General features: G+C 31.7%; 1 protein-coding gene across 1 annotated transcript; it reads left to right on the top strand.

The window, feature by feature from the left end:
- The first annotated feature begins 5946 nt into the window (after positions 1–5946).
- LOC107894933 (protein PELPK2) lies at positions 5947–6276 on the top strand. Its single transcript, XM_016820099.2, has one exon. It carries the CDS (start codon positions 5947–5949, stop codon positions 6274–6276), a length of 330 nt encoding a protein of 109 aa, XP_016675588.2.
- Positions 6277–13678: the final 7402 nt, after the last annotated feature.

A 13678-nucleotide genomic window follows, 5' to 3' on the forward strand; every position in this document is an offset into this window, starting at 1 on the left:
CAATGATGGAATTCTAAAAGATCATGAAGGGCAAAATGGTCAATTAGTCAGAGAGAGAATTCTAGAATGTAATGATTATGTTGATGATATTTTAAATTAATTAATTAGATAAATATTATTTTATTAATATTTTTATGAGATATTTATTATTATATTATTATTTATTTAGTATAAAAGGAACGAAAGATGAAGAATTATCATTACCTTTCCTTTCCCATGCAAACCCACGTAAGAGAAAAAGAAGAAAAGAAGTTTTCTTTCTTTACAATTTAGTCCTTCTACAAAAAATTCATTATTTTCACCTAAAAATTGAAAGAATTTCCATAGCTATCAAGAGAGAAAGATAGCAAGGAAATGATGGGGAGCAAGAATATCAAGTTGGATTCAAGAAATAGAAGCTGGAGGAGAGAGAAAAATCAAGTTAAAGATTGAAGTCAATAAGAAAAGGTAAGAACATCAAGATTTCAATATAATTTTAAGTTTAATATTGTTGAAAAAGCATGGAATTGATGTTGATTTAGAGTTTTCTTATATATAGTCTTATGTTCTTGTCATGTTAGTGAAGAGAAAATAAGAGAAAGTGATGAGAAATAATGTAGAAAAAGAAAATAAGGGTGTTATAAACATGGTAATTAATATCTTGAACTAAAACAGTTTTGGACAGCAGCAGTAGTCTAACTTTGAAAAATCACCAAAAATTGTAAAAATAGAATTATAGGATGAATAAAATATGAAATTAAATATTATTGAGTCTAGTTTCTAATAAAATAAATTATTTAAGCAATGGTATTGTAAATCATGAGATATAAGAAATTTTGTGAGACAAGGTCAGAATGATTTCGGGTTCCCCTGTTCTGACTTTGGCAAATCATCAAAAATTGGATAAAAAGAATTATGGGCTTAAATTTATATTTTCAAGAGAAATAAACAGAAATATCATTAGAAATTTGTACGAGGAGATAATTAATTTTTAGTGAAGAAGGGTCAGAACTTTCAGACAGCAGAATAGGGTTAAATTTAAAGAATAAATTGTACTTATTGGCTAAACCAAAATTCTAAAAATTTTATGGTAAGAATATATATGAGTCTAGTTTCAGGGAAAATTATTGGATATTAATTTGAAGTTCTATAGCACCAGATATAAATAATTTAGTGACTATGACACATATGGACAACTTGAATATTCATAAAAGTAAATAATAAAGATTATAGATAATGTTACTTACAAGTGTGTTATATACATTAAGGATGTGGAATGGAGAGGAGGAGGAGGAAAATATATATGAATATTCAGCTAGCATGGCTAATTTGTATGTTTTAGGCTTAAGGACTAAATTAAATAAAAGAAAAACTTCAGGGGGCAATTTTATAAAAATTTTAAAATGACCAAATTGAAGGGAATGAATTGTTTTATTATCTAAATTAATAAATTGAATGAAATTGTCAATTTAAGGTCGGGTGAAAATTGGGAAAATGGTAAATTACCAAAATGTCCTTGAATCTTGATATATCTGCAATTTCACTAGGTAAGTTCATATAACTTGAATTATATTCTTAAATGCTTGAAATGTATGTTTTTGATATGAATATGATTTGAATGTTTATTGTATGAAAATTGATGAAACATTAACATATTTAATAAAAAAGGGAAGAAATCCCGGTTGAATGAAAGGAAAATTCGATGGATCTCTGAAAAGGAATTGACGGTAAAAAGGATCTAGCCCGGACAGGTGATCCTATCCTGATATATCCCTCCCGAAGAATACGTGTAAATGGATTTAGCCCGGACGAGTAATCGGAATTAGGGTCTGAATTTAGCCTGGACTGGTAATTCAGATCTAAGCTCATTAGAATAATTATTGTTGCAAGGGATTTAGCCTGGACTGGTAATCCCAACAATACTCTATGAGTTTATATTATAGGGGATTTAGCCTGGACTGGTAATCTCACTGTAAGGATGAGGTTCGCGGGAGTGTGCTCTCTGATATGAAATGTGTAAGACCATGGTTGAAAGATACCATGGCAACCTGATATGAAATGTGTAAGACCATGGTTGAAAGATACCATGGCAACCTGATATGAAATGTGTAAGACCATGGTTGAAAGATACCATGGCAACGTGATATGAAATGAATAAGACCATGGTTGAAAGATACCATGGCAACATGACGGGAAATGAATAAGACCATGGTTGAAAGATACCATGGCAGCGTGACATGAAATGAATAAGACCATGGTCGAAAGATACCATGGCAACATGACAGAAAATAAGTAAGACCATAGTTGAAAGACACTATGGCATCATGTCAAAGATAAATAAGACCGTGGATGGGAGACGCGATGACATCTATTGAACAATTGATATTCAGGTAATATGTATCAGATGACGAATGGTTATATGAAATGGTTGTGTGAAATGTTTACAAGAAATAAACGAAATAAGAATAAGTACATGGAATATAAATTATGTTAAATTTGATATAAACTTTACCGGAATAAATATACATAAAATATATGGAAATGATGGAGCATGAAATATTGATATAATGAAATGATTGATATATACTTATGAATAAACGGTAAGAGAATGATATGTTTCATGACATGTACATATATGATTATCTTTGATATGTTGATACAAGGAAATTATGTAAGTAAAGACAATTATTAAACTCAAGTGTGACATGTCGAGAAAATAAGTATATCAATATTGAATTTATATGAAATATGTGCAAGTATACTAACAATGATGTTGTTTGACGCTTAGACAAGTGTCAAGCTATTGATTGAATGGTAACATGTTTAATTATAAGAAGCATTAAAATGGTAAGTATTTAGATGAAAATAAAATTTAAGATTTTGCAAAAATTTTTATGATCCCGATTTAATTCCGGTTGGTTTTTAATGTATGTTTGGGGCTTCGAGGGTCCAATAGAGAGACGTTATGATTATCTTCAAAATATGAATAATAAATAACTCAGAATTATCTAAAAATGTTCAATAAACTCCAGTAATACCTCGTACCTATTCCGACAATGGATACGGGTGGGGGTGTTACACATGTAGTGATCGAACCTCGTGGTAGAGAGTTCAACCACTGTTTAGCTTTATTCCTCAATGAGAAGGGAAACAACCGTAGGCGATTGGCATTGTAAAAAATGTCATTTATCTTGAAAGTGTCACAGACTTCCAGAAAATTAGCCAAATGAGTGTTTGGATCTTGTCTTGCAAACCATCGAACTGAACAAGCTATTGAATATCCGAATGGTGTTCGGCTTCAGTTTGAAATTATTCGCAGTAATGGTGGGTCTCGCAATACTCGATTCACCCCTAGTTAGAGTGAGCTTGGCATAATCATACATAGTACGAGGAGCATGATTCGGATTTGCAGGATCCGCAGCAACCACAGGAGGTAACTGATTATTCTAATTATTAACCATCTCCTCAGTAACAATAATAACATCCTCTTGCTCTTCCACTACTCTACCTTGCTTCTCTACGGTTTCTGCAAGCTGTACTTTCAATCTCACTATCAAATACTAATAGTCCCGACGGGTTTCTTCTAATCACAAACTAAATAAACCTGCCAGAAGAAAATAAAAGAAAAATTAGAAAACAAATATTAAACTAAAAATAAAAATAAAAATAAATGGCTAAATTAATAAAAATCAAGTGTTCCTAATATTTTAGTCCCTGGCAACGGCGCCAAAAACTTAATGATCACTAAACTAACTATAATTATGACAAAGGCAAGTGCACCTATTGAGCAATAGAATAGCTATGGTGAGTAAGGAATATTGTATCAACGAGGACTAAAAGTAATAGTAGTTACTGTTTTTCTATTATTTAGCCGATAAATTGAAGTGATTGTTTTTAATCTAATTTAACTACGAATGCAACAGAGAATGAATTGGGAAAAATAACTAAAGACAACCAATGAGAAAGACAATACCCAGGAGAGAATCCACCTAGGCTTCACCTATTATTTTGAATCTAAATTAAACGATTTATTCACTTGTGTCTTGATCCGTAGAAATCCCTAAATTATGTTAACATCTCTTTCGAGAGTAAAAACAACTGACTCTAGGTTGATTAATTGAAATCTCTTTCTAATTAAAACCCCTATTGTCGCATTAACTTGATCTATGGATTCCCCTATTAGATTTGACTCTAATTTGGTAGATTTATGTCATCTTATTTCTAGAATTACATGTAACTCCACTCAATTATGCTAGATCTACTCTTAAACAGGGACTTTTGCTCCACTGAAATAAGAACATGAAACATGAATTAATATCCCTAAAATATTAAAACATGAAATAAGTATACATAATTGAGAACAAGAATCAAGTATTTATCATGTAATTCAGAAATCAAATAATAAGATTCATCATAGGTTTCATCTTCCCTAGGTATCTAAGGAATTTAGTTCATAATCTAAAAAGAAAACATCTCAAAGTCAGAAAAACTACAAGACATAAAGAAATTCAAATAAACTTCGAAAGAAGTTAAAAGGAAATCTTCAATCTTGAAGGAGATCCGCTTCTGAGTTGGCTCCGATGGTGTTCTTCAAGTAATTTCTTCAATCTTCTCTGCGTGCTCCCTTAGGTCTTCTTCTAATTGTTATTCATAGACTTTAGAATGCTCAAAAAGCTTAAAAATTGCGTTTTTTTCCGCTGTTAGGGAAGCATGTTGCGAAATCGACACGGGCTGGCACATGGGCGTGTGGCTAGCCAGTGTGGATGCTAAAAATAGCTCTTTTTGCTCGATTTTGGCTTGTTTTTCACTCCTTTCGCTCTCCTATGCTCACCGAAGTATAGAAACATGAATTTAAAGGATTGGGAGCATCAAATTCACTAATTTACATAAAAAATCATCCAAAAATACATCAAGAATGGGATTAAAAACATGTTACTTTTATGGTTTATCAATAACTATTAGAATTTAATGTACATCAAAACTTTATCTTGATCATGATGGGCATCCACTTAATAAGATATTCATAACAGTTTCAAAGTTTTAACTTGTGTTTTCAACTACTACTACTTCAATTGAGAGTTCTAAGTTTCAAAAAAATAAAAATAAATTGCTTGTAGGCAGCCCAATACTAATGGTAAGTTTAACATGAAGGTAAACATGCCAACTTTGACTTTGATCCTATCTGATTTCACCATAAAAGCTTAATAATTTTAACTTCTTCAACTTAAATTTCAATTGATTTGAATTCAAAACAATCTAAATTTGAAATGATTTAATTCTAAATATCCTAAATTTAAAATGATTAGAGCTAGAAATAAATAGAACAAGTAACTTAGAATAACTCAAAACAATTTAGACTTTTAATAACTTAACTAAAAAATTGAGCCCCTTACTGAAATGACTTAATGCAAACTAAACTTGAAATTGACCCAAACCCAAAGTAACTTGAAAATTTTAAAATCTTAATTAACTTGATTTAAATTAAACTAATTCAAAACCAAATAAATATGCACAACTAAAAGGTCATCTATATTAATGTCCAACAAGTTAATTCATGTAATCACCTTTCAAAATATTTTACATAGTTAAGTAAACAACCTATGTCGGACTACATAACAGGCAATTGACTGAAACATTGGTAACCTAGAGGATCAATTTGATCAGCTAACTTAAGAGGTGATTAATTTAATTAAGAGGCTAACTTATTACATGAGGTATCTTCCATGCCAACCACAACTGCATTTCACCAGTTTTAAACTCCAATATCCATTAGAAGATGACCTACCAAATACCTTTAATATTGACCAAGCTTTCTCCTTTTCAACCATATACGATCAAATGTCACCAACTCCAGTGGCGTATTCCCACTGCTTCAAGACCCTATATAAACCCCTTACACCATGCTCTCTTCCTCACTCAAAAGTAGCTATTAAGATAAAAAGACTTTGTTTAATCTGCTTAACAGAAATGGCATCTTTCAATTGCTTTGCTTTGGCATTCTTCGTGGCTTTGTCGTTTTCAAGCATTGACGTTGGCCTAGCAGCTCGTCAGCTTCAGAAACTGCCTCCGATGCCAACATTGCCTACAACCACACTCCCACCACTCCCATCTATCCCTAATCTCCCACAGCCATCCATACCATCTTTCCCAAGGCTTGGGGCGCTTCCTCCACTTCCTACCATGCGTGCTTTGCCTACATTGCCTCCTCTACCAAGCATGCCTTCGATTCCCACGATCCCAACTGCAATTCCCTCTATTCCATTCTTCTCTCCACCACCTTCTCCTTCTAGTCCTTAAAAATCCCTTTCGATAGGTGATGGGTGGCTATTCCAATCCAAAGTCTTAATTTTTTGTCCACCACTTACATTGCTTTGTATAAATGGGAGTTTCCCCAATTCCTATGATTTGCTGTACTTTGATACTTATTTTGCTTATTATTGGATTATATACTTATTATATATTGTTTTCTTTAACTAATTAATTATTGAATCCATTGTTAACACGAGTTTATAAAAGTAAGATAAGAATGAAACAATAAATATAGACAAAATAAATTAATTATGATACAAAGTTTTAGTTTACTAATGCTTCACCTGCAATTAGTTTATATTTTTTTACAACGGTGAACCAAATCTAAATTAATCTAGGAGAAAGTAAACACTTGATTAATAAGCTACAATTTGATATTAAACTAACTCAAATTTTTCCGAGGTTAAACTAACCTAAATTATATTTTGAGAAGATAAACATTTGGCCAATAAATTATAATTTGAGATTAAATTAGTTTACATTTTTCAATGTTAAAGAGGATAAGTTTTTTATTAGATTTGAACCTTGATGCTTATAGGAGCTTTGTCATTAGGCAATAGCTTATTAACAATTTTTGTAATAGTGGGTCTATCGAGATCAACTGTGAATTTGGTTTCATTAAGACTAAAAATAATAGTAGTAATGAAATTGATTATTGTAGTAGTGAAATTAAAATTAACCTTATAGTATATATTTAAATTCAAACGAAACACTATTAGTGAGATCAAAATCGAAAATCACTATTAAGGATGTTAAATTAAAATATATATATATGAAAAATAATTAATTAATTAAAATTATATTTGAGTTAAACTATAATTAAACATTAAATTTATAAAGTACTTATATTGTATTTAAATTAAATAATATATGAAAATATATTATATTAAATCATAATGAAAATCATTACGTTATAAATAAATTGCCATATACCAATGCATATTTTTATCAAAGATCTAATTCCGTAAGTATAAATCGGTTTATATCATTGTTTTCTTAAATCAGATTGATGATCGAACTGATTAGACCACCATTTTAGTCAATTCGACCGGTTCAATCAATCCGATTAAAAATTGATTAAAAATTAAAATTAATTTTTTTAAACTCCGGTTTGACCAATTTTTTAACTAGTTCAATCAGTTCGTATTGATTCCCAATTTAACTGGTTTAATGTCACTCTCCAGATCGATCTCTAAATCAATTCCTAGTCCAATTAGCCAGTCCAGTTCAAACAACACTAGTCTATACCAATATTTTACTTATCTGTTAATATATGATTAGCCTATATCAATACATTTTGTTAATGTTGGTATAAAAATATCTATAATGACAAATCAAATTTAATAATTGAGTAAAATTTTTGGAAGAAACAAGTTAAAAATTTATTTTACTTTTGAAATATGAATTAAAAAGTTAGATAAAATCAGGAATATATAAAAATCAAATTGGATCTTAGACCAATATAAACTCACCAATATTATCTTATTTGTTATTTCTAACTAATATTATTTTGGTTTAAGGGAGTTTTAAGAAAAAAAACTCTGTAATAAGTGTTCCAAAGTTTTAACTTGTGTTTTCAACTGCTACTACTTCAATTGGGAGTTCTAAATTTCAATTTTTTTTTGGGCTTGTAGGCAGCCCAATACCAATGGTAAGTTTAACATGAAGGTAAACATGCCAATTTTGACTTTGATCCTATCTGACTTCACCATAAAAGTTTAACAAATGTTAATTTATTCAACTTAAATTTCAATTGATTTGAATTCAAAACAATTTACATTTGAAATAATTTAATTCTAAATAACTTAAATTTAAAATGATTAGAGCTCGAAATAAATAGAACAAATAACTTAGAATAACTCAAAATTGAAAGGACCATAACTCAAAACAATCCAGACCTATAATGACTTAACTAAAAAACTAAACCTCTTACATAAATGACTTGAAGCAAATTAAACTTAGAAATTAATCCAAACTCGAAATAACTCGAAAATTTTAAAATATTAATTAACTTGATTTAAATTAACCTGATCCAAAAATCAAATAAATATGTACAACTAAAAGGTTATCTAGATTAATGTCCAACAAGTTAATTCATGTAATCATCTTTTAAAATATTTTACATAGTTAAGTAAACAGCCCTATGTCGGGGTAACCTGGAGGATTAATTTGATCAGCCTACTTAAGAGGCTCAGCTTACTTAAGAGGCTAACTTATTACATGAGGTCGCTTCCATGCCAACGACAACAACTGCATTTCATCAGTTTTAAACTCCAATATCCATTAGAAGATGACCTACCAAATATCTTTAATATTGACCAAGCTTTCTCCTTTCTCAACCATGTATGATCAAATATCACCAACTTCGGTGGCCTATTCCCACTGCTCCAAGACCCTATATAAACCCCTTACACCATGCTTTCTCTTCCTCACTCAAAAGTAGCTATTAAGATAAAAAGACTTTGTTTCATCTGTTTAACAGAAATGGCATCTTTCAATTGCTTTGCTTTGGCATTCTTCGTGGCTTTGTCGTTTTCAAGCATTGACGTTGGCCTAGCAGCTCGTCACCTTTAGCAACTGCCTCCGATGCCAACATTGCCTACAACCACACTCCCACCACTCCCATCTATCCCTAATCTCCCACAGCCATCCATACCATCTTTCCCATGGCCTGGGGCACTTCCTCCACTTCCTACCATGCCTGGGTTACCCACATTGCCAAGTGTACCAAGGGCCACACTGCCTCCTCTGCCAAGCATACCCTCAATCCCCACAATCCAACCTACAATTCCCTCTATTCCTTTCCTTTCTCCACTACCTTCTCCTTCTACCCCTTAAAAATCCCTTTTGGCTTATGGGACCCAGTCCAGAGTTGGGACATGCTACTACTGTTCTCATCTCATTCAGGGTTGAAAGTGGTAGTTACAAACTCGAGTTTTTAATCAGCATGTACAGTTACTTTCTCTCCGAATATCTTACAAGATTTGAGCCATCTTTGTATGTTTGATTTTTGAGAACTATTGTTTGTTTATTTTCACCACATATAGGATTTGTTTGTAAAAATGGGAGTTCCCATTATTTGGTGTACTTTGATACGTTTTTCAGCTTATTTATAATCTTTACATTGTTAACATACGAATTTAGCAAATGAAGAAAGCAATGAAATAATAAATATAAGATAAAATAAATTAATTATGATACAACACCACAAAGCAATGATATCAGAATTGAAAATGATTATTAAAAATATTAAATTGAAGTATAGACATATATAATACATTAAATAACAAAAAACAAATACAAGTTATATTTAAAACTATAATTAAAAATTAAATTTATAAAATACACTATTATATTTAAGTTAAATAATATATTAAAAATGTTATATTAAATAATAATTAATATCATTATTACATTAAAATAATAATTAATTGAGATGAACAGCAAATTTATACATTAACTTTGTTTCAATGTGCAATTTGATACATGATCTTTTATTTGGTACAATTATACATATAAAACTTGTATTGTTGTTAATATGTATATATGAAACTTAGATTTTGATTCAATTATATATATTTAAATAATATTTATTTTCATATTAGATTAATGTAATTATTTACTTATGTAATAATCAACGTAAAATGGTGCTAATTCAATAATGTTGTTAGTAATTTTAGAAAATTAAACTAAATCAAAATTTCATGTATAAAATCGTATAAAATAAATCAAAATTTATCTATGATAAATTTGTGAAATATAATAAAATTTTAATTAATAGACTAGTGATTGAAAAATTAAAAACACTCACCAATGAGCTTGTGTTTTAATTAGTTGGGGTTCAATTTTGTCTAAAGATGTCAATGGACCAGACCTCTAATGACATCCAAAGGAGCCCTTATAATTTGTTGATAAGACATTATGTTAAATTTTCGCTTGAAACAAGTTAAGGATTTATTTTGGTTTTGAGAATAAATAAAATCACGCGTGTATAAAAATCAAATTGGAGTTAAGGAACCCAAATTCTATCATGTTGATGTTTCTACATAATGTTTCTTTGTCTGAGATTGAGAGCATTTTAAGATAAAATTCTCCAATAAGTGTGCTTCTTGAAGTTTTAACCATTCGTATCCATCCTATCCAAAATCAACCCAACTCATTCTATTTATAAGTATACAAGGCAGAATTTAGGGGCTAACCAACTCAACTCAACCCAATTCAACTTTTGATAGGATTTATTTTAGGTAATTTTCATAAGAAAAAAAGAGAGGAAGATAATTAGTTGAAATTTCAAATTATATATAATATAGAAAAACGAATAACATATAGGATGAAATACTTAAAAATGCCAAATTTAAAAAAAAATTATTGGATTAGGTTAGTTTTTGGAAAAATTATGGGACTAGGCCAAAATGATGAAAACTTTTCCAGCTGGAACGCTTTCCACAACGGTTTACCCCCCCAAAACAGTTTCCCCACCCTAACAGCTATTTAAATAGCCGTTGAACCCCCTGAACTAATGACTATTTTTTTTCCTATATAAACCCCTAATTCTTTTATTTTCTTCAATTCAATCTCAAGTCATCTCTCTCGCATTCTCAAACTTCTCTCAAATTTCTCTCAATTCCCTCTTAATTTCTCACTCAATTTTTATTCTTCTCTCAACTCTTCTTTTTATTAAAATTGTATTAATGTTTTTTAAATTTGTTTTTTTCTATTACAAATTATTTTGTATTTTTCAAAATTAGTAATGGAAAAATCTCTAATTCGTTTGTATGACAAGCACATTTCGGTCAATCAATTGCAAATGTATTATATTTAATCTAATTTAATTTAAATAATTTCTTGTTATACTGAAATTTAATATTTTGTATTTTTTTATATATAGTTAGAAGATCAAATTTTGGAGACATATATTCGTAATCTACCTGCTCTTCCATACTTGAGAAATACAGGATTTTTGCACGTGGCTCGTATGGTTAAGGGGTTTAAATTGGACCCCACACTTGTAAGCGTGTTGGTGGAAAGGTGGAGACCCGAGACGCACACATTCCATCTTCCATGCGGCAAGTGCACTATCACACTTAAGGATGTGTAGTTACAACTCGAGTTATCGATGGGTGGGTGGGTAGTGACTGGGTCAGTTGTCACAGCCGATTGGAGAGATGTATGCGAGCAACTCCTGGAGAGTGTTCCAGACATAATTTATGGAGCCCGGATAGATGTGAATTGGTTGAAAAGAAAATTTTGGTGAGCTCGATGTGGAATCCAGTGAAGTCCAAAGAGAACAACACGCTTGGGCTCCATAAATCACCATAAATCATCGGGGGTCTCCTAATGCCCAATAAATCACGAAATCTTTTCCATTTAAGGTGGTTACTAAAACTCGTGGACTTTAGAGAAGTGGGCGAACTCAGTTGGGGTTAGCCATGTTGGCGACCCTATAATGGGAGATGTGTCAGGCCACGAAACCTTAGAAAATTAAAATCGATGGTTGCATGCTACTACTACAATCATGGGCGTAGTATCAGTTGCCATTTTTACGTCCTCGAGCGGACTACCCTTATACATGCCCACTCGTAACAAGGTAAAATTCATTAGATAATATATTTATCATAATAAAATTATTTAAAATTTAAATTATTGTGTTAACATATTATTTTAATAGGTGGAACTATGGGCCAAGTTATGTGGGACTACCGAAGGAGCTTTAAGATATACGACTTTTGTTAGATCAACAATAGGAAGCGGAGGTATGTATTTTTTTAAATTTGAATTATATAATATTAACATAGTTTATTTAAAAATTAATAGTTTATATATAATTAAAAATTTTTTTATTTTAATATAGTTTGAATGCATCCCGTTCGAATTCTTGGTGAAACCCAACATCTGGCATATGAAGGTGCCATTGGTAGTGTACGCTATGGTAAAGAAGCATGAATCAGATAAATTTATGCAACAGTTCGGGTTTAGGCAAACGATTCTGCTGACACTCCAAGACATCAAAGATTTGCACTATATCGACTTGTGAAGGAGAACAGATAAAAATTAGCCTACATTCCACACTGAATATATCAACCTTTGGAACAATAGATACGACTTTTTACCTACTCGTGAGGCTATTATCGCTCTAAAGTTAGCCTACGATCCGGAGTACATGCCATGGTTTAGACACCATGGCAAGCCATATCTACTAGTGAAAGAGGTGAGGGGTAGACAACGTTATACGAGGAGGCCAGGATGGGTACCTAGGCATCCAAGGTCTGGAACAGCTTCCAAGGCGGGTCCATCATCCACACCAACGCAAGAACCGACACTGATGGTCGCACCACCCCTGATCAATATGGTTTGACTTATTCTAGTGCTTCACTAACCCCTTCAATTTTACACAAGCACCACATCTTGCACCACATTTGTCTATTTCTACATCGATGCCAGGTTTTATTTTTGGACCACCACTTCCATCTTCGACATATTACACACCGATGCAATCGACGTTTCAAACGACGATGATTTCGACGATGACATATAGGCTATTTATGTTTGGGGCACCAACTAAAAGTTTGATTATTCTATCATCAGTGTATGGAACACAATATAGTTATATACATACGCCGGTGGTGTCACAAACACCCATCTTTGCAACCACCTATTCCTAGAGCGGAGGATATATGATGGCAATTGATAAGCACTCTACAATCAACCATGGATAAAGGCGAAGAAGATGAAAGGCTGAGAGTACAACCTATACGTGAGTGTAGACGTAACGATGAAGACGGAAAGGTCGGTATACAGTTTGAACTGTAACATCCCAAAAACCGACTTAGAAGAAATCGCGTTGTAAAACCAAAAGAGGTTATCCCTCGATTTGAGTTTAGACTTTGGAAATTCTTGACAAATAAATTGGTTTGGTTCAGTGGTCAAGTGTTCTGAGTATGTGTGTGAGGTTTTGGGTTCGAATCATGTTTCTAGAAGTTTTTTCATTTTGCTTAAACCCTTACCTTTGAATGTTGGTTTATAAGTTAAACTTAGTCAATTGATATCAAGAATAAGCCTGCTGGTTCAATGGTTAAGCGTCTATATACGTGACCTTTTTGCTTCCTTCTTTATTGAAATGATTTCACCGTTTTAATTTCCTTTCTTTTTGTGTTATGTTACGTTACACTGATTCTGTACAAGTCTGACTTGTCCTTTCTAGCTTAATTTAGTGGCCAGTAAGTTTAATTTAAAGGTTTGGTGTCGAAGGTTCTTCGACATAACTTCGATTTTAGAATGTTACATTATGTTTGGTTAGGTGTAATAAGAATAGATTACAGCCCAATTCAATGGGCCCACCACCAAACCAATGTTTGGTTGGCTGTAATGCCTATTACTCATTCAATCCCTC

Source organism: Gossypium hirsutum, chromosome A13 (assembly GCF_007990345.1).
Source record: "Gossypium hirsutum isolate 1008001.06 chromosome A13, Gossypium_hirsutum_v2.1, whole genome shotgun sequence".
NCBI lineage: Eukaryota > Viridiplantae > Streptophyta > Magnoliopsida > Malvales > Malvaceae > Gossypium > Gossypium hirsutum.

What these genes read in the sequence shown, in the direction of transcription:
- LOC107894933 (XM_016820099.2), top strand. Translation starts at nt 5,947, where the DNA reads ATGGCATCTTTCAATTGCTTTGCTTTGGCATTCTTCGTGGCTTTGTCG.